General features: G+C 41.5%; 1 protein-coding gene across 5 annotated transcripts in view; it reads left to right on the plus strand.

The window, feature by feature from the left end:
- MKNK1 (MAPK interacting serine/threonine kinase 1) overlaps positions 1 to 21427 on the plus strand; it is a 49469-nt gene that overhangs the window by 7840 nt on the left and 20202 nt on the right. For 3 of the 5 annotated variants that reach the window (XM_004462759.4, XM_004462758.3, XM_004462762.3), the window contains exons 2-5: positions 7305 to 7482; positions 16183 to 16287; positions 18418 to 18519; positions 20962 to 21059. In XM_004462759.4, the coding sequence (XP_004462816.2) occupies positions 16272 to 16287; positions 18418 to 18519; positions 20962 to 21059 (216 nt within the window). In that variant the 5' untranslated portion in view covers positions 7305 to 7482; positions 16183 to 16271. The remainder of the gene's footprint in view (positions 1 to 7304; positions 7483 to 16182; positions 16288 to 18417; positions 18520 to 20961; positions 21060 to 21427) is intronic. The other 2 variants (XM_004462761.4, XM_071217469.1) reach the window with 1 other exon arrangement.

The following is a 21427-nucleotide window of genomic DNA, read 5'->3' on the forward strand; positions in this document are numbered from 1 at the left end:
ATAAAGAGAAAATTCTGAAATCAGCAAGGAAGAAGCAAAACATCACATACAGAGGATGTCTAGTGAGACCTCGTGTGGATTTCTCTTCAGAAACCATGGAGGGGAAGCAGATGTGGCTCAAGCAGTTGTGGGCACCCACCTTCCATATGGGAGGTCCTAGTTTCGGTTTCCAGTGCCTCCTAAAGAAGACAAGTAAGACAGTGAACTGATACAACAAGATGACACAATGAAGAGACATAACCAAGAAACACGAGAGACAACAAACAGTTCTCAAGCGACTGGACACATCCTTCCACACAGGAGGTCCCGGATTTGGTTCCCACGGCCTCCTAAAAAGAAGATGAGCACAAAATGAACGAACACAGAGAACAGACAGCAAGCTCAAATGAGGGGGGTGAGGGATAAATAAATAAAATAAATCTTAAAAAAAAAAAAAAAAAGAAACCATGGATGCAAGAAGGCAGTGATATGGTATAATTAAAGTACTAAAAGAGAAAAATTGCCAGCCAAGAATTCTTTAACAAAATTATCCTTCAAATATAAAGGTGGATTTAAAATATTCACAGATAAACAGAAACTAAGAGGGTTCTTGGATAATATGACCCTAGCTCTGCAGGAAACATTAAAGGAAGTTATGACGCCAGGAAAGAGAAGACTAGAGAGACGCATGTAGAAATGAAGACTATCAGAAAGGGAAACCAAAAGGGTAAAAAAGCAGACAAAAATAAGATATGACATACGAAAGCCAAAGGATAAAATGGTTGAAGTAAGTAATGTTTTGCAGTAATAATATTGAATGTTAAAGTATTAAATTTCCCAATCAAAAGAAACAGGCTAACAGAATAAATAAGAAAACATGAGCCATCCATGTGTTGTCTGCAGGAGACTCACCATAGACTCAAGGATGCAAATAGATTGGAAGTGAAAGGTTGGTAAAAGATATTTCACACAAACAATAACCAAAAGAGAGCAGGGATAGCTATACTAGGGTCAGACAAAACAGACTTTAAATGCAAAAGAGTATTAGGAGATGTAGAAGATCACTATATATTAATAAAAGGGATAATCCACCAGGAAGGAATAACAGTCATAAATATCTATGCACCTAACAAGGGTGCCCCAAAATACATGAGGCAAAACTCAGCTACAATACTAGCTGGAGGCTTCAGCACACCACTCACATCAATAGATAGAATAACCAGACAGAAGATCCACAAGGAAACAGAGAACTTGAACAATATGATTAATGAGCTGGACCTGACAGACATATGCAGAACATTGCACCCTAAATCAGCGGGTTATACATTCTCAAGTGCTCATGGATCTTTCTCCAGGATACAACACATGTTGGGTCATAAGGCAGGGCTCAATAAATATTGAAGAAAAAAAAAAAGATTGAAATTATACAAAGCACCTTCTCAGATCATAATGGAATGAAACTGGAAATCAATATTAGGAAAGGAGAAATTTTGCAAATGTGTGGAGGCTGAACAGTACACTCCTAAACAATCAGTGGGTCAAAGAAGAAATTGCAAGAGAAATAGATATCTTGAGACAAATGAAAACGAGAACACAGCATATCAGAACTTATGGGGAGAAGCAGACTTGGCCCAATGGATAGGGCATCCACCTACCACATGGGAGGTCCAAGGTTCAAACCCCGGGCCTCCTTGACCTGTGTGGAGCTGGCCAGGCGCAGTGCTGATGCATGCAAGGAGTGCCATGCCACGCAGGGGTGTCCTCCACTACGCGCAAGGAGTGCGCCCCATAAGGAGAGCCACCCATCTCGAAAGAAAGTGCAGCCTTCCCAAGAATGGTGCCGCACATATGGAGAACTGACACAGCAAGATGACGCAACAAAAAAAAAACACATATCCCGTTGCCGCTGATAAGGATAGAAGCAGTCAAAGAAGAACACACAGTGAATGGACACAGGGAGCAGACAACTGGGGGCGGGGAAGGGGAGAGGAAAAAAAAACTTATGGGATACAGTGAAGGCAATGCTGAGAGAAAAGTTTATAGCCATAAATGCCTATATTAAAAAAGAAGAATGAGCTAAAGTCAAAGACCTAACTGAACACTTGGAGAAACTCGAAAGAGAACAGCAAACCAATCCCAAAGCAAACAGTAAGAAAGACATAACAAAGATTAGCGCAGGAATAAATGAAATTGAGGATAAAAAAAAATGGAGAAAATCAGCAAACCAGAAGCTGGTTCTTTGTGATAAGTAAAACTGACAAACCCATACCTAGACTAACAAAGAAGAAAAGAAAGATGTAAATAAAATCAGAAATGAAAGGGGAACCATTATAACTGACCCCACAGAAATTAAAAAATCATAAGAAGATATTATGAGAAACTGTATGCCAACAACTTAGACAACCTAGATGAATTGGACAAATTCCTAGAAATACACAAACAACTTACATTGACTTTACAAGAAATACAGGAGTTCAACAAGCCAAACACAAGTAGAAGTTGAATTCATCATCAAAAATCTTCCAACATTGGGAAACGGACTTTGGCCCAGTGGTTAGGGCGTCCGTCTACCATATGGGAGGTCCGCGGTTCAAACCCCGGGCCTCCTTGACCCATGTGGAGCTGGCCATGGGCAGTGCTGATGCACGCAAGGAGTGCCGTGCCACGCAAGGGTGTCCCCCCCGTGGGGGAGCCCCACGTGCAAGGAGTGCGCCCGTGAGAAAAGCCGCCCAGCGTGAAAAGAAAGAGCAGCCTGCCCAGAAATGGCGCCGCCCACACTTCCCGTGCCGCTGACGACAACAGAAGCGGACAAAGAAACAAGACGCAGCAAATAGACACCAAGAACAGACCACCAGGGGAGGGGGGGGAATTAAATAAAATAAATAAATCTTTAAAAAAAAAAAAAAAAAAAATCTTCCAACAAAGAAAAGTCCAGGATTGGATAGCTTCACAGGTGAATTCTACCAAACCTTTTGAGAGGAATTAACACCAGTCCTGTTTAAACTCTTCCAAAAAATTGAAAAGAAGGAAAAATTATCCCCAATATTTTATGAAGCCAACATCACCCTAATACCAAAGCCAGATAAAGATACTACAAGAAAAAAATTACAGACCTATTTCTCTAATGAACAGAGTGAAAAAATTCTCAACAAAATACTTGCAAATCAAATCCAGCAGCATATTGAAGGAACCATACAAAACAACCAAGTGGATTTTATTCCTGTATGCATGGGTGGTTCAACATTAAAAAATCAGTTAATGTAATACACCACATTAACAAATTGAAGTTGAGGGAAAAAAAATGATCATCTCAATTGATGCAGGCATTTGACAAAATCCACCATCCTTTTTTTAAAAATTTCTCTTTCCTGCCCCCACCCCCCACCCCAGTTGTCTGCTCTCTGTGTCCATTCACTGTGTGTTCTTCTGTGTCCATTTGTATTCTTGTCAGCGGCACTGGGAGTCTGTGTCTCTCTTTGTTGCATCATCTTGCTGTGTCAGCGGCACCACTCCTGGGCAGGCTGCACTTTTTTTTTTTTTTTTTTGCACGGGCGTCTCTCCTTACGGGGTGCACTCCGTATGCTTGGGGCACCCCTGTGTGGCATGGCACTCCTGTGTGCATCAGCACTGTGGGTGGACCAGTTCACCACTTGGGTCAGAGGCCCTGGGTTTGGACCCTGGACCTCTTATATGGTAGGTGGACACCCTACCAGTTGAGCCAAATCTGCTTCCCAGCACCATCCTTTCTTGATAAAAACAATTGGAAAGATAGGTATTGAAGGAAAGTTCCTTAACATGATAAAGGGCATATATGAAAATTGTACAGCTAACATCTTGCTCAATGTGGAGACGTTGAAAGCTGTCCCTCTAAGGTAAGGAGCAAGACAAGGATGCCCACTGTCACCATTGTTATTCAACATTGTGGTAGAAGTTCTAGCTACAGCAGTTAGACAAGAAGAAAAAATAAAAGGCATCCAAAAAGAGGAAGTAAAACTCTCACTATTCATGGATGACATGATCTGTGAGATTAGAAAATTCCTAAATATCTACAACAAATGTATTAGAATTAATAAATGACTTCAACAAAATGGCAGGATACAAGATCAACATGCAAAACTCAGTATCTGTATACAATAATAATGAGCAAGCTGAGGAGGAAATCTCTTGTTTGAAAATGAATAGAAATGGTGAAAGAACATCACAGACTGTAATTAGTAGCACTAACATATGGGTATGATAGTGGCTGGGTTTTGCTGTTTTTTTCTTTTTGGGGGAATAATGAAAGTGCTCTATTGATTGAAATGATGACTGCACAACTCTGATTATACCAAATGTCATTATACACTTTAGATAACTTGTATGGTTTATGGGAAAAAAAATAGGGTGGGTTGGGGGAAATGTAAGATGTGCACTATAGTTAGTAATACTTTGATGATGCTCTTCTATAATTTGTAATAAATGTTTCACAACAATGCAAGGTTTTGTGGTGGGGTGATGTATGGGAGCCCTGTATGATGTGCATGTTTGTTTTGTAAGTTCACAACTTTTACTATACATTTATTGTTTATGTATGTTCATGTATGAATGATATGCTTCAATAAAATTTTGTTAAAATGGAAAAGAAAAGAAAAAAAAAAAAAAAAGAATTGAGAGAGAATTAGGCTGGGCTCAGCCTGTATAAGACCCAGCTGCAGGCAACCTATGTAGGAAGAGGTGACCTATATCAGGAAAAGGTGTAGGGATGAATAGAGAGTTCCAGGGCTCATTTTGGTATTTGGTAAGGAAAGCTAAGTTGTTACTATAGGCAGTGTGAGAATCAGGAATTCTTGCTAAGGAGGAAAAGAGGCCCAGGGAATTTGGGATGGTGCCAGAAATCATCAGGGCTAACCAGACACTTAGAATCCTGGTCATGTATCTTGAAAACCTCCCTTCTATCAGTTTATTTCTTCCTTCTGTTTAGTTATCCTTTTCAGGGAACTAGATTGCTTTCCAGAGCCACAGCTGATCTGGGAAAGTCTTAGCACAAGCTAAAATAAACAGCTACTCTTCATTGAGTACCTGCTATATGCCAGGCATTGTGTCATGAGCTTTATGTATATAATAGCTTATTCAGTTCTTATAGCAACCCTGTGATAATAGGTGTTATTGCCCACGTTTTATAGATGATAACACTGAAACACAGAGAGGTTAAATATGAGCCTAGTGCTTCCTCGCTGTAGATGGTAGGGCCAGCATCTGAATAGCTCGAAAGCTGATGCACTTTCTACTTTCCCTGCCCTAGAGTGGCTCCAAGTGGCAGAATAATATTCTGTATAAAGTAAAAATCCACAAAGGAATTTTGAGGGTTTTTTAAATTGTAGACCAGGGATTGACATACTGTGCCACATAGGCCATGTTGCCAACTGTTTTTGTATGGCCTGCAAACTAAGGGTGTTTTTACATTTTTTAATGGTTGGGAAAAAATCAAAAGATTAATATTTTGTGATGCAAAAATTATGTGAAATTCAAATTTCAATATTCATAAAGTTTTGTTGGAATTTAACCACAATCATTCTTTTATATATTATTGTCTGTGGCTGTATTCATTTTATAAAGACAGAATTGAGTAGTTGCAATAGAGACAATATGAAAAGCAAAACCTAAAATATTTATACTAAGGGGCCCTTTACAGAAAAAAAAATTACCAACCCCTAACTATAGGCAACAAGAAGGGACCAAGTAGGGTTTAAACTTATGGCAAGAATGAAGGCAAAGTTTTAGAGTTCAGAGGTGTTCGAGGCTGTCCCTGGAGGTATTGTGGTGGTAGGAAGGGAAGAGGGAGTGTAAGCTGAGCTTCTCTGGACCCTGGAAATAGTTTCACTGGGCCTCAGAGATTTATTTGGGAGTAAAAAGCATAAGAAGGACTATCCCATATCCTAACATCTTTATTGGACAATAAAGAGATAATTTCTAGATTAAGTAATTCATTCAGGTATTTATTAGAGACGTTTTCTGTGCCACATACTATGTTAGATGCTGGAAATACAGAGATGAAAAAGATACATCCCTGCCTTTGAGGAACTTATGGCTTAGTGGGAGAGCCACGTATGCATGTGTATAGCTAGCTGTAACTGTTATAATGGTATACTGTGGGTTTGATTAAATGCTAGGTGAAGTAGGAAAAAAGTGGGAGATCATTTCATCAGGAAATCATTTGCGAGGGACCTTGAAAGATAAACAGGAGTTATTTTTCAAGGAGCTACTTACCAGGCTAAGGGAACAGCATGAGAAGTTTGACAGGGTGAGCACATGGAGCTTATGAGAATGGAGGAGAAAGACCTTTACATGATTTAAGGGTTCTCTGGCCAAGTAGCTAGCAGGATGATGTAATCTGATAGAGAAGAACAGAAATCAGGAGGAAGGAGGCAGTGGGTGGGAACTGGGTATAAGTCCAGTTTGGGGCACGTGGTTTGAGGCAATGATGAAACACATAGGCCTCTGGTTAGAAAGCTGTAGAAATTTTGGCACAAGGCAGATTTAAGCTGCAAGTTCAGTGCTTTTCCACTGGAAAAGAGAAGTACATATTTATTTCATAGAGAAGTTGACAAAGCAACTTTTGACACGATAGCCAGAGCTATGGGATTAAAAACAGCAATGGACATACAGAAAATGAAGCCAGTAGACTGAAAACTAGCAGTAACTTTGCATCCTGTTCCCATTCATATCATCGGCTTTATCTTTTTTTTATTTTAAAGATTTATTTTATTTATTCATTCCTCCCCCCCTCCCCATGCCCCATTGTTTGTGCTCACTCTCCTCTCATTGCTGTCTGTGTCTGCTTGTCTTCTCTTTAGGAGGCACCAGGTACCAAACTTGGGACCTCCCATGGGGTAGGTGGGAGCTCAATTGCTTAACCCATATATGCTTACCTGTTTTATCTTTCTGACTGTACTGTTTCTTGCCTATGAGACTTGGACCCAACCACTAAGAGATGAAGTCAGAGTTCATTCATCTCTAAAAGAAGTGGGCTTTTGCCTTCTGCCTTAGATGCCACAGAGCCAACAGAGTTGTCCATCTCTGTCATCCAGGTCTGGTTTCATCTTTTTGGACCTGGAATTCTGCAGTGGGAGCAGAATCTTTAAACTCACACCCTTAAATTATTTGAGACTTCTTACATGCTGAAATGGCTGATTGTAAAGACTGGGAAAATCCGTGATTGCCTTGTGTACATGTACTTACTGGTGTAACACATAGGTTCGGGGAACGCTTCAGCTGATCTTTATCTTCTCTGATCCTCTTAAAGAAGTCAGCATTTTGATATCCTTTCTATTTCCGCTTTTTTGAAGGATTTTGTTACAGATACGATGAAGCAGAAGCAGATGGAGAGCTGAAGAATGTTTGCTACATACAGAGACCACTGAGAACACTTCCTGTTGCTGGAAGACACCAGCCCCTCTCACAGGAGCATTATTTGGAATTCCAAGTTTACAAAAGATTCACTTCTGAGAAGTTGGGCAAACATAGGTAAGATTGGATGTCCAATTTACTCTTTTTAGGTTGCTTCGAGTTGAAATTATCTGATATTTCCAGAGGAAGAGATCAGAGGAAGGGATGGGTCAGATACTGCTTTTCAGTCTTAAGTTGGGTGGCTAGGCTTGCTGGGCTGGCTGGTGTGCCTAGGGCATCAGGGAGGAGTATAAGAAATAAATTGCAGAGAGGGTTATAAGGAAAACTGTGCGGTAAGTAAAATTTATTCATGTACTTTTAATTACCAAATTAAAACAACTGTGTTGTAACAAAAAAATAAATAAGCCAGAAGTGTAAAAAGTGAAATTTTCACACCCACTCAATCTCATTATCCAGGGATAACCAGTGTTAATAATTTGGGATATTTCTTTTCAAGTTTTTTGGTTGTTTTTTTTTTAACTTATACAATAACATGTATAATGACATTTTGAAGTATTCTGTGCTACACTCTAACCTGAGTTTCAGTCATGCCTGGCAGATTATAAATCATGCTTCATTTGTAGATTTGGGTTAGATGAGAGCTGGGTGAAAGTGGTTTTAGCCTCATCTGTACATTTTCATACTCTTTCACTGCTGTATATCAGCCCCATACATCTGTAGCTTCCTAGTGGCACTGCTGTCTTCTCCTGCTCCCTACTCCCAAACCAGCTCTTTCCTGAATTCCTCCCTTCTTTAATGGCACCTCTGTTCTTATGGTTACCAGACTTTGGTTAATAAACACATGATTTATAAACATATATTGAGGTCTCCTCCTGTGCCTGGATCCATTCTAGGTAGTGGGAATAGAGAGAAAATAGACAGTGTCCCTTACTTTAAGGAGGCTGGTGGTCTTTGACTCCTGTACCATCTCTAGTTGTGTGGGAAGACTAGGACCAACTCTGCCTCTGTAGCTCCATTCCCTCACTCTGTAACACCTCACTCAGCTCTTCATTCTCTCTCCAGCATCCAGTTGGTTTTGTACATCACAGGCAGATTAATGGCCCTAAAGTACAGCTCTAGTTGTATCACAGTCGTTTCCTATAGCCTGGTTCACAAGTGTGGTCTGTAGATGTTGGAGGTCCCCGAAGCACTTCCAGGGATCTGCAAGGTCACTATATTTATAATAGTATGAAGATGTTATTTGTTGTCAATGCAACAGCAGGTAAAACTGCTGGTGCCTTCTCAGGAATCAAGGCAGTGGCATTGAACTGTACTAGTAGTCATTGTAGTCTTCACTTCCATATACTCAGTTTTGTTTTTGTTTTTTTTAAATGCCATTTTCACTTAATGTCCTTGATAAAGCAGTAAAAATTATTAATTTGATTAAACCTCAACCCTTGAATACATCTTTTTAATTTTCTATGTAATAAAATGAAGTGCACATAAAGCACTTCTGCTGCAGGCCCAAGTACATTGGTTGTCTCAAGGAAGAGCACTCATGTGACTGAATTGCAGTCTGAACTAGCTGCTGTTTTCGTATTTATTTGAAAGAACGTCTGACAGAAAAACTGTAGGTATTCATACTTACATATTCAGCATTTTCTCGAAAATGAAGGAATTAAGACTATTTTAAGAAGGGTAACTAACAATTGTTACCTATGGTAGAATTTGAGCTTTCAAACAAAAAAATAAAATTTTGAAAAATGTCCATCCACCACTGGGAGCTTGAAAACTTCCTAATACTTAAAGACTTTTCTGATGAGATCAGTGGTAATGTTAATGAATGTGATTTTTCAATATTTTTTAATGAAATGTGCCAATGGATAAATGAACTTTTTTTTTTTTTACCTTAGTCCCTTGGAATCACAGTTGCAGACAAACCATCCTTTGATCAAGCTAATTTCACACATGGGTTCTTTCATCAATCGTGTTAAATTTGGTTAGCTTCTGTTTAAGTATACCCTTTCCTTGACCTTGTCCCCTTGTCTCCTACATAGTAAGGATACTGTCCAGAATATAGCGAGGAACTGTATAGGATGACAGCTTCCCAAATTGAGAGGGATATGTCAGACCAAAGAAAGACTTAGACCAGTCCAGCTTGGCGAGTAAATGAGCATTTGTTAGGAGTTTTATGTGGGGTCCTCGTCCTTGGCAGTGAGAAGAGAGATGACAGTTCCCAGCTCAAGCATCTGTGCCTACCAAGAAGTTGATGGGTCTTTTATCATGGTTGCTACATGCAAGTGAGACATGAGCATAACTGTAGAAGAATGCAGTACTTTGCTCAAGATTAAAAGTACATATGTTTAAAGATGTTTATCAAGGCATGCAGGAGTGCACATGACTAATGACAATCAAAGAAGCAGATGTTCATATTGTTTATGCAAGAAGAGAAAGATCAGATAGTTAAGAGTCTTACCGACTTCAAGATCTACTTATTCTCAAGCAGTTGTTTCCTGAGGCATGTCTTGTGACTAGCTGAATCTAGCTTATAGTTTAAGGAAAGGGTATAAGAGTTGGGGGATGCTAAGTTACCTATGCCACCAGTACCGTCAGAAACCAAATCAGCCAACACGTGGATGAGACAGAAGAAGAAGGTAGCCCTGTATCTGATACCAGAACTGCTATTAAATACTGTGGATGGACTTTGGCTTGTAGCTCATCTTTCATAATAAAATACAAAATACAGTGCTATCTCAGAGCAAGAAGAGACCTGATAAGTTAGATTTTAGATTAATAATAATGATGTGGTAATAATGCCCTTGTATTTATGTAAGCCAGTGCAGTACTGCCCAACCTTTTTGACATCATAGCACATATAGGAAATGATATTGTTTGGCCCACCTGAGTAAACAGGAGGCCCAGGACTGTAGACCTGACAAGGCAATCAATATCTCATTCACAGCACCATCAGTAGGGAAGCTCTGTGCTACGATTTCTAAATAAAAGCATTCCTCTTGGTACCTGGCTAATTTTTACCATCTACCCCTTTCTGCCTTTCAGCATTAGTGTTTAAATATAATGTAACAGTTTAAGTGCTTGAATTCTGAACCAGACTATCTGTATTTCAGTTCCAGTCTGCCAGTTACTAACTCTGTGACCATGAGCAAATTACTTAATCCCTTTGTTCCTCAGTTTCTTCATCTGGAAAATGTGGGTAATAATTATACCTACTTCATAGAGTTGTGAAAATTAAATAAGTATATGTAAAGTGGAGTATTTGTTGTAAAGTACTTAGGACTTTGCCTGGCAGGTAGTAAGCACCATGTAAGTGCTACTACTATTGCAAGCAAGGACATTTTCTGGAGTTAGTCTCTCTGGGCCCCGCCTCATTTCCTCCTTTCTCTCACACTTCTTGGTCCTGGCCTCCTTCCTAGGAGTGTCCATACCACTTCCTTTCATTTCCTTTTAGTTTACTCTTACTGTCAAAGCTCTCCATTTGTTTGGGAGCCCTCAGCCAGGGGCCCTGATGACTTGAGAAGGCAGTTGAATCAGCAGTTGTACTGTCACTGTTATTCCTCTTCTAGAAAGCTCTTGTGGCTGAGGGAAATACCTCTTACTGGGTGAAAAGAGAGGAGTGACTTAAGACCTTGAAAAGAACTCTGGAGTGGTTGAAAGAGAAGTGTGAGACATGTTGGCAGAACTGAGTCAGTAAAAGTCAAGTTCTTAGGGGAGAAGAATTTTCATTCTTGGTTTCACAATACAAGATGTAAGAGCTGATGAGTTCTCTGTAGGCTCTATCAATATATGGAGTACAGATCTGGTGACTTTGTGGCTTGTAAGACTTTACAAAGAAATAACTCATTCTTTCAGAAGGTGGACCTTAGGGCCACCTTGAGGGGAGAACAGTGAGTTGGTACTTGCGTGCTGGTGCTGTAGTCCTATTGGGTGAGACCCCTCGGCCCCATCCTATCCACTGTGTGAGTTCTCTGAGGCTCTCTCCCTGTGCAGAAGCCAGGCTGATTCTTGAATCTGTGTCCTTACATTTTGTAGCAGTTTGATATGGTTATGAATTCCAAAAATAGATATTGGACTATGTTTGTAATCTGATCTGTGCCTGGGCCTGATTGAGTTATGATTAGGGCTTTAATTGGGCATTGAGTCCCCACCCCTTGGTGAGTAGGCATTCACAGGTAAAAGGCATGGCAAAGGACAGAGTTGAGGGTTTCTGATGTTCGAGTTTTGATGTTGGAGTTTAATGCTGAAGTCTTAAGCTGGAGCCCCAGGGAAAGAGTCAGAGCTGTTCGCCTGATAGTCTACAGTTGACCCTGTAGAGAGAGGCAAAACCTAGAGAGCCTCCTATCTGTAGCTGACCTTGTGGAGAGAGGCAAAGCCTAGGTCCAGAGGAGTCCAGGAAGCCTGAACCCTCACAGACATCAGCAGCCATCTTGCACCAATATATGGAAAAAGGCTTTGGTGAGGGAAGTAACTTATGCTTTATGGCCTGATAACTGTAAGCTCCTACCCCATATAAATACCCTTTACAATGCCCAGCAGATTTCTGGTGTTTTGCATCAGCACCCCTTTGGCTGACTAATACACATTTATTGTACAATCAGTACTTGTTGACTAAAAGGTTTAAAGGAAGGAGAATATGAACATGCATCCCCACTCCTATTTTAATGGAGAAAATAGGATATACATATGCTTAGGAACAGAAGCATTTATTATAATTATTGATAATGATGAGAATACTGATGATGAGACTGCTTATGATCTGCCCTTGCTTACCCTTTAGCTGATTTGTCATACTCCACATCCTCTATGCTCCAGCCAGCCTGATATAGGCAGCCCAGGCATTAAGGCATTACCTTATCCTCACTTAATATATAAAAAAACTGATGCTCATGAAGCTAAGTATCTTGCCAGATTTCATACAGTGGTGGAGAGCCAGGATTTAAACTTGGGTGTATCAGTCTTAAATGCTCAGTGCAATTGCTTTGTTTTTACAAAGTATTTCCTTTTAAAAATAGCACTTAATAAAATAAAAATAGCATTTATTGTTTTCCATTATTATAAAGATAATAAATTTCATTGTACACAATTTGGAGAAGTCTGAAAAATAATGAAAAAATAAAATCACCCGTGATGGGGTGATGGGGAGACACTTTTGTCTATAAAAAAATACTATAGATTAGAAATCACTGGGAAGCGGACTTGGCTCAACAGTTAGAGCATCCGCCTACCACATGGGAGGTCCACAGTTCAAACCCAGAACCTCCTTGACCCGTGTGGAGCTGGCCCACGCACAGTGCTGATACGCGCAAGGAGTGCCGTGCCACGCATGGGTGTCCCCCGCGTAGGGGAGCCCCACAGGCAAGGAGTGCACCCTATAAGGAGAGCCACCCAGCACAAAAGAAAATCCAACCTGCCCAGGAGTGGCGCTGCACACACGGAGAGCTGATGTAGCAAGATGATGCAACAAAGAGAGACAGATTCCCAGGCTGCTGATAAGAGTAGAAGTGGACACAGAAGAACACACAGCAAATGGACACAGAGAGCAGAGAGCTGTGTGGGGGGAAGGGGAGAGAAATAAATAAAAAAATAAATCTTTAAAAAAAAAAATCATCTGGACCTGAAAGGGCAGCATAAAGTATGAATCCCAGTTAAACTTAAACTAACTAAATGTTTGGCATTTGGTAAGTTACTTAACCTCTGAACCTCCATTTCCTCACCTGAAATATAGTGAAAATTTTCACCTTAATGACTTATTGTAAGAATTAGAGATGATATATATAAAATACCCAACACAGTGCATGGCACATAGCAGTCTTTAAAATTGTAGTATTGATATTTTTTGGGTATTTCCTTCTAGACCTTCTACTATGCTGTGTTCATATGTGTGTAAGCATGCCTGTGCATGCACATATGTTTTGTGGGTTTTTTTGTTTTTTTGCTTTTGAGGTACTGGGGACTAGAGATTGAACCTGGGACCTTTTATGTGGGTAGCTGGTGCTCAAGCACTGACCCAGATCAGCTCCCCTGAGCTGGTTTTTTCATTTGTTTGCTTGCTGTTTGTTTTTGTTTTTGTTTGTTTTTAGGAGGCACTGGGAACCAAACCCAGGACCTCCCATGTGGGAAGCAGGCACTCAACCACTTGAGCCAGATCCAGTCCTCACATATGTTTTTTGAAGCATGTTTATATTAAGTATATCATTGGGTCCTTACAGCAACCTTATGAGGTAGGCAGGAAAGGTATTATTTTTAAACCTGTTTTATAGATTAGGAAATTAGAACTCAAAGAGGCAAAGTAACTTGGCCTTGGTGCTATGTCTGGCAATAGTTGAACCAGGACTTTTACCTGATGTGCCTCCCTGGTGATTCCAAGCCCATTGCGCTTCCTCTACAGCTCCACCCCCACCAGTGCACACAAAAGGGAGGTGGCTGAGTATAGTCGAAGAGGAAGGAAAGGGCTGGAGGCAGCAGAAGTGTCTGAAAACTTTTAAAAGTGCTTACGGGGTAGAGTGGTACGGCCACTGTGGAGAACTGTTTGGCAGTTACTAAAGAAGTTGAATATAGACTTGCCACATGACCCAGCAGTACCACTACTTAGTATATACCCAGAAGAACTGAGAGCAGTGACACAAACAGACACCTGCACACCAATGTTCTTAACAGCATTATTCATGATTGCCAAAAGTTGAGAACAACCCAAGTGTCCGTCAACTAATTGAATGGATAAACTGGTAGTCACACAATGGAATGTTCTGAAGCTATAGGAAGAAATGAAGTTGTAAAGCATATGACAACGTGGATGAACCTGGAGGACATTATGTTGAGTGAAGCAAGCCAGACACAAAAGGACAAATACTGTATGATTGTGCTACTATGAACTAAATATATTGTATAACATAAGGCATGATTCCATTTATATAAAATGTATATCAATTTATAAAGATGAAATTAGGGAAGCGGATTTGGCTCAACTGATAGAGCATCCGCCTACCACATGGGAGGTCCAGGGTTCAAACCCAGGGCCTCCTGACTGTGGTGAGCTGGCCCATACGCAGTGCTGATGCGCGCAAGGAGTGCCCTGCCACGCAGGGATGTCCCCCGTGTAGGGGCACCTCACGCACAAGGAGTGCGCTCTGTAAGGAGAGCTGCCCTGTGTGAAAAAAGTGCAGCCTGCCCAGGAATGGCACCACACACATGGATTGCTGACACAACAAGATGATGAACAAAGAGAGACACAGATTCCCAGCGCCACTGACAAGAATGCAAGCGGACACAGAAGAACACACAGCAAATGGACACAGAGAGTAGACAACTCGGGGAGCAAGGGGAGGGGAGAGAAATTTAAAGAAAAAAGAGCCTAAAGTTCACACACACAAAAAGATGAAATTAGATTAGTGGTTACGTAGGACTGGGGAAAGCATGCTAAGGAGTGTGGAGTTTTTCTTTTTGGAGTAATGAAATGGTTCTAAAATTTTTTGTGGTGACTGCACAACATTGCAGTTGTACTAAAAGCCATTGATTATACACTTGGGATAGATCATATGGTATATGAATCTATTTCAGTAAAACTGCTTAATAAATAAATAAGTAATTGTGTAAGAATAGCCAGAAATAGAAGCTATGTACAGCAGAGGAAAGAGAGAGAGATTAGAAGTGAAGAATTTTCTTATTTACTTGTCTATTTTTTGTTTATTATTATCATTATTATTGAAATAACGAAAATGCTCTAATGATGATTGAAGTAAGTAATGCACAACTATGTGATTATACCAGATACCATTGATTGTATACTTTGGATGAATTGTATGTTTTGTTAATATGTGCCAATAAAATTGATTTGTTATTTTTTAAAAAAGCACTTATGGGGAGCATATATAGCTCTGTGGTTGATCGCCTGCTTCCTGTGTACCAGATCCTGGGTTCAATCCCTGGTACCTCCTAAAAAAAGTGCTTACTTCCTCCTCTGAAATAACAAACACATTGCTCAATCCTATAACAAGGACCAGGCTTCCGGTTAAAAAGTAAGGGACCTTTTAGGTCCTAGGGCTTTTTTTAAGAAGCAGTTTGTCAGGGAATTCATAGAACTGAATAGCCTTACTCTGCATTATGTGCAGGACAAAGGCATACCCATATTTCTTTGAGTGTGTGCACTTGTATGGCGTACATTGCCCTTAACACTTAGTATGTGCTTCATTTCATGTAATTTGCATTTCAGTCTACACTTTCTGAGTGTACACTGATGTACACTGATGGCTGATATGTGTCTAACAGTGTGCCATAACTTGTAGGAAAGACATATGCACTGCAGACAATCCTGGCCTTAAGGACCATTGGGAAGAGCTCAAGGTCAAATAAAACCCATGCTCTAATAGTTCTAAGCAGGATTTCTTGGGAGCAGAGGATGGAGCACTGACATAGTTCTGTGCATAATACCATATATTTGCATAATGCCCAACTGATTTTCGAAGTGCGCAAGTCTTGCATCTGGAGTTATCAGGGAGCTCCAAAGGGGGGAGACTTTGAGCTGGGTTTTGATGACTGAGAATTCTAGGCTAAGGGAAGTGGGTGAGCCCAAGGCCCAGTTTAACTGTGAGGCCTTGCACTCTGAGGAAGCGTTTATCAAATGATTGCATGCATAAATGAAGTAAGGTCCCTCAGACCCTGCAAATGGGCTCTCTGATTAAATAGTGTATGTGGACAGGCTCCAACTGGGGAGCTGTCAACCTCTTGGTAAAAGTATAAGATCTTCCTCCAGCCCCCATGTAAACAGGGAAGTCTAAGAATGTTCCTTTCACTTCACTGTTTTCCTACATTTTTCCTTCCTAGTTTCAAAACAACCCTCCTCAACAAGTCCTGTTTTCAAGAAAAGCCTTAACCATTTGTCCCTTCTGGCGCACCCTCTTCCATTGAAGTCCATGCAGAATAGACCAGGTACTCTATCTTTTTGTATGTGAAACCATAAAATGTAATATTGAATGTGCAGCAGTGCTCAAAGGTATGCTTCTTCCACAAGAGGCTCCCTCGGCCCTGCTGTGGTACAAAACAAGTATAAATTGCTGCTAACAGGGTTTTCTAGCTAGAGTCATAAGTACGTCTGAGCATCCCCTGTGAATTATAGTGCTGCTGGCTCTCTTGCTGCCCCTCCACCTGCCTGTCTCTCAGCTATTTTGTTTGTCCTTAGGTCCTCTGTCAGTGTGGGCAAGGGAAGGAGAAAGAGAGGTGGAACCAAAATCTGTTCAATCTGCACTTGGCCTGCAGTGCTGATGAGAAAATAGGTGGGATGAGCATTGACACCAGGCTGCACACAAGGACAGGGCAGGAGGGACAGTGGTTCCTGGCATACTGCTAGAGGGGGTTGGAACCTCCTTCTCAGCCTGCTGCCCCAATGATGAGTTCCCCCTCCCTGAGCTCCTTCTGGGTCTTATTTCTATAAAATTTCTCACTGTGGTCAGTAAATGTTCATTTTAGCTTAACTTGGTGAAGGTGGGTATTTGGGTGCTGATCTTTAGATTTAGTTCTTAAAATTCCTGGTGTTGAGACCCCCCAAGTGAATCTAGAGTATCATTTTGAGATCCTCTGTGGATTCCTTTTATCCGTTTTTTAAGTCTGTTCTCTATTCTGAAGTATATGAAGGATCTGTCATCAGATTCCCAAAATGGAAAGAAGAATGCACCAAAATTGAGCTGTCAGACACCTGGCTCTTAATCATCCCTTCTGGATTGTAGCGTTGAAAGTGCCTTTCTGTGTGCTCTCTTCTAATAGCTGTTGTGTATTTGCTTCTAAGAACAGCCTATAGACATGTATCAGTGTTAATCAGTCTTCCTGAGCAGATTTGCCATTTCTCTGATCATGTTCAGCCAGGGTCCTCAGAGACGAGAGTAGGACTTTTCCTCTCAATGGGCAAAGAGCCAGCTTCCATTTTTAAATCTCTCAAGAAAAAAAAAATCCAACAGCCAGAGCCTCTGTTTATTGAAGGTTGGTCTAAAAGTCTTTCACACTGTATGCCCTATCAGCACTCGAGAGCCTCTATTTTAGAGGGATATAAAGGTTTAATCACCCTGGTGGGGATTTAGACCCAGAGACTTCAGAGAAATCTTATTATTTTCTAACTGCAGGCAAAGAGTATTAAGGCTCCACTCTGGATCAGGGGCATGCCATGTTCTCTAAGTAATTTATCTTTAACAGGGGAAGGCCCTTACTGAAGTGTCTCAGAAACAATCCAGCGGCAGGGCCCTGGTTCATTATTCCTCCTTTGCTCTTTCCCTGTCTCAGTCTCCTGCTTATTCTTTCTGTCCCTACCCTTTCCTGCACAGACTGCCCAATGTCTGCATGTCTGCCTCACAAATCCACCCTCTAAATTGGGGGACCAGGTGCTTGCCAGTAAGGGATAATAATGCTTTTGCAATAAGCACCCTCATCCAACAGCCTGGTATAGACCTGTCAACTGCAAACATCTACATTCTCTTGAATGAAGTTGCTGGGGAGGGGAGAGGACACTGTGGACTCCACAGGTACTTCACAAGCTCTTGACCATGATGTAATTTGGGGCCATTCTCAACCCCATCCCCAGCCCTTGTTGTTTCCTTCACAATTCCACTGAAGGACTCTTACCTCCTTGTGTACATCCAGGATGTTCTACTGAGCCTATCATTTCATCAGCATGGAGCCCCCACACACCTCACCCCCTATTCTTGCTTAGCTCCCTGTGCCTGCCTTTCTGGTGCGGAGGATGTCACAGGTGGGCTTCTGCTTGTAGATTCATTGTTCTGTGTAGGGAATAGAGTTTGACTGGTGACAGCTCTAAATCCATGTGCTAATGAGCTTGGCTATCCTCTTTTAATCTAGCCTGCCCATCTGAGTTCCTTTTCACACAGTTAATGATCTCCTATAATGGTTTTGCCTTTAGTTTTGCCTCCTGGGTCAAAATAAATCAATAGTTCTCACAGATATTTAAAAACCATCAGTGTAAAACTCCTGGGTTTCCCTTTTCTCCCCTTCTGGGTGAACTTACAGTTTGATCAGTGCAGTAATGTTTCCCTTACATCTCCTCTTATCTCCTAGAGATGGGCAGCAGTGAACCTCTTCCCATCGCAGAAAGTGACAAGAGGAAGAAGAAAAAGCGGAAGACCCGGGCCACTGACTCCTTGCCAGGAAAATTTGAAGGTTAGTCACACATCTCCCCTAGATCTGGGCCTTTGTCTACCCAAGCTTGTGGGGAGCAGGCTGGTAGCCCATGGGTGTAGATCAAAGGATGCATCATCTTAGAGACCCCTCATGTTATCTGTGTGATCAGTGATGAAAGACAGAGGTGAGAGGGTTTACACAAAGGAGGGACACATAGAGAGAGGACAGGGATGGGAGAAGTGCTCAGATGATGCCCAGGCCTCTCTTGAGTGGTTGGAGCACCTGCTAGGTGGACAGAAAGACCAAGACCAATCTCTCAGAGCTGTACCTGGAGTGAGATTGCCTGGTGTGTTTCAGCTTCTTTTTCATATGTGATCTTTCCCTCCAACTTTGTGGAGGGTCTGCTGAGTGCAAATGAAACTTAAATCCTCTACAAGCAAAGAATTTGCCTTCTAAAGGCTGCAGGGCCTTGTATGTATTTGACTCCATTTTAGAGGGTGCATGTTGTGTTCAGGGCACACGATGCTGGATTATCAAACATTTTTTGAACATTCCCTGTATGTGAGGCAGGTAATGGGTGAAATAACCACTGGACACTACTGCAGAGGATTGAAAGGATCAGTAGCTATTCCTATAAAGTAACATGTTTCTCTTCATCTATTTTAAGCTTCCCTTCATAGCCCTTTTTTCCAGCATTGCAGCTAGACTAGTGAATTGATTGTTTCGAAGAGTGGGTCTAAAAAACAAGCTCTTGATGAGTGAGGAGTATTGGACCTCCAGCCACCTACCTATCCTGATGTGTAAAAGGCTAATGCCAAAATGTCCATTGTGAGAAATATGTCATTTAAAATATTTTGCAAACAACAGTGTGCCATCTGTTCTTATAAACAGTTGCAAGACCAAACAGTGATGGGGCCAAGAAAGCACTTAGTGCAGAGTGGTGGTTGTTTATCTTTAATTCAAACAGTAGATGCAAGGGAAGGAGGGGGGCAAAAGTCCCAAGACTAAAGTTTCCATATCAACAGGTCTTGCACTTTCAGTGAACACAAGAGAGTATTCCCTGATATTTAAGGAAAACTTCTGTAATTACAGGGCTTTTCATAACTAAGAGATAAAATCTAATTTCATGTTTTAAAAAGTATTCTCCTCAGTCTGTGGGTTTAAATGGTAGGCTGCTTCAAGAGGAAAACACTGAAGAGTGGAGGCCAAGAGAGGAACCCAGCTTGGCAGAGGCCATAGTGGACATATGTCTTCCTTTGGAAGGTCCTCAAAGAACTTGTGCTATTTGTGAGCTTGGACAGGTCACCTAAATGTTGCTTTCAACCCAGGCCTGTTACTCTTTTAGAACCACCCTGTCTCAGTACCTTAAAAACCTCCACACTTTTGTTTACACCCTGTTTATGTCTCTTATTTCATATGAGTGACTTCTGGACGTTTTTCATAGACCTCCAGTTACTTTCATTGTATGTGGTATAAAGTAAAACAGTGTTTTGTTCTCCTCTGTGTCACAAATGCCTAGCAAAGAACTTGGCACATAGTAGGTGCTCAGCAAATGATTAGATGAATGCCCATTCAAATTGTATCCCTTCTACGAGGATCCCCCAGATTCTCTGAACAGATTTCATCTTTCCCTTCCTCTGCTTTTTTTAAAATTTTTTTTTTTTTAATTTCTCTCCCCTTTCCCCCCACCCAGTTGTCTGCTCTCTGTGTCCATTCACTGCGTGTTCTTCTGTGACCACTTTTATCCTTACCAGCAGCACTGGGAATCTGTGTTTCTTTTTGTTGCATCATCTTGTGTCAGCTCTCCGACTGTGCAGTACCATTCTTAGGCAGGCTGCACTTTCTTTCATGCTGGGCAGCTCTCCCCACAGGGCACACTCCCTGTGCATGGGGCTCCCCTACGCGGGAGACACCCCTGCGTGGCAGGGCATTCCTTGTGTGCATCAGCACTGCGCATGGGCCAGCTCCACATTGGATCAGGGAGGCCCGGGGTTTGAACCGCGGACCTCCCATGTCGTAGGCAGATGCCCTATCCATTGGGCCAAGTCTGGTTCCCCCTCTGCTTTTTAACATTATCTTGTTCCTCTGTGATGGTACTCACCACTGCCTGGTTTATTCTGGCAGTGTTCCCCCAACTGGATTGTGACCGTCAGGGGATAGGGACTATGTTTTATTCTTCACTCTATCACTATTAGGAGTCTAACATGCTGTCTGGCACATAGCGGGTGCTCAGGGAGTATGTGCTAAATAGAAACCCTTTTGCTGACCTCATCGCAAAAGAGAAACAGGATTCCTTCTGTGTGTTCTTGTTGGGAAACTGAGGTCTGAGATGGCTGGGAAAGCTGTTGGTCTTCTCCTTCACTGGAGAAGTCATTCTGCCTGAGTTGATGTCAAACCAGGAAAGCAGAGTGACATGAGTGACATCTTCGCTTGCAAAGGGGTGACTCATCCTGTTATTCCTCTCATCCATTTCACCTCTAGATTTGTACAAGCTGACCTCTGAATTGCTGGGCGAGGGAGCCTATGCCAAAGTTCAAGGTGCTGTGAGCCTGCAGAATGGCAAAGAATATGCTGTCAAAGTAAGTGTCTTCTCTGGATCAGGCTTTACTTTGCAAATAGTCATTCCTAGTGTGTCCTAAACCAAATGAATTTTATATCCTGCAATATAGCAGCTCAATAAGAATAGGGGCTCTGGAGCTATATTCACTGGATCCAAATCTTAGTTTCTTTACTTGCTGTGTAATCTTAGGCAAGTTACTTAGCCTCTCTGTCCTTCAGTGGAGTAATAGATGTAATAATAGGTGTAATAATAGAACCTATATAGCATTGTGAGGATTAAATGAGTGAACATGTGTCAATTGCTTAGAACAATGCCTGGCTCATAGTAAAACTGCTTCTCCTAACAAATGAAGTCAGCTTCAGGAAGTAGCCAACCCTATTTGGAATT

The sequence above is a fragment of the Dasypus novemcinctus genome, chromosome 9 (assembly GCF_030445035.2).
Source record: "Dasypus novemcinctus isolate mDasNov1 chromosome 9, mDasNov1.1.hap2, whole genome shotgun sequence".
Taxonomy (NCBI): domain Eukaryota; kingdom Metazoa; phylum Chordata; class Mammalia; order Cingulata; family Dasypodidae; genus Dasypus; species Dasypus novemcinctus.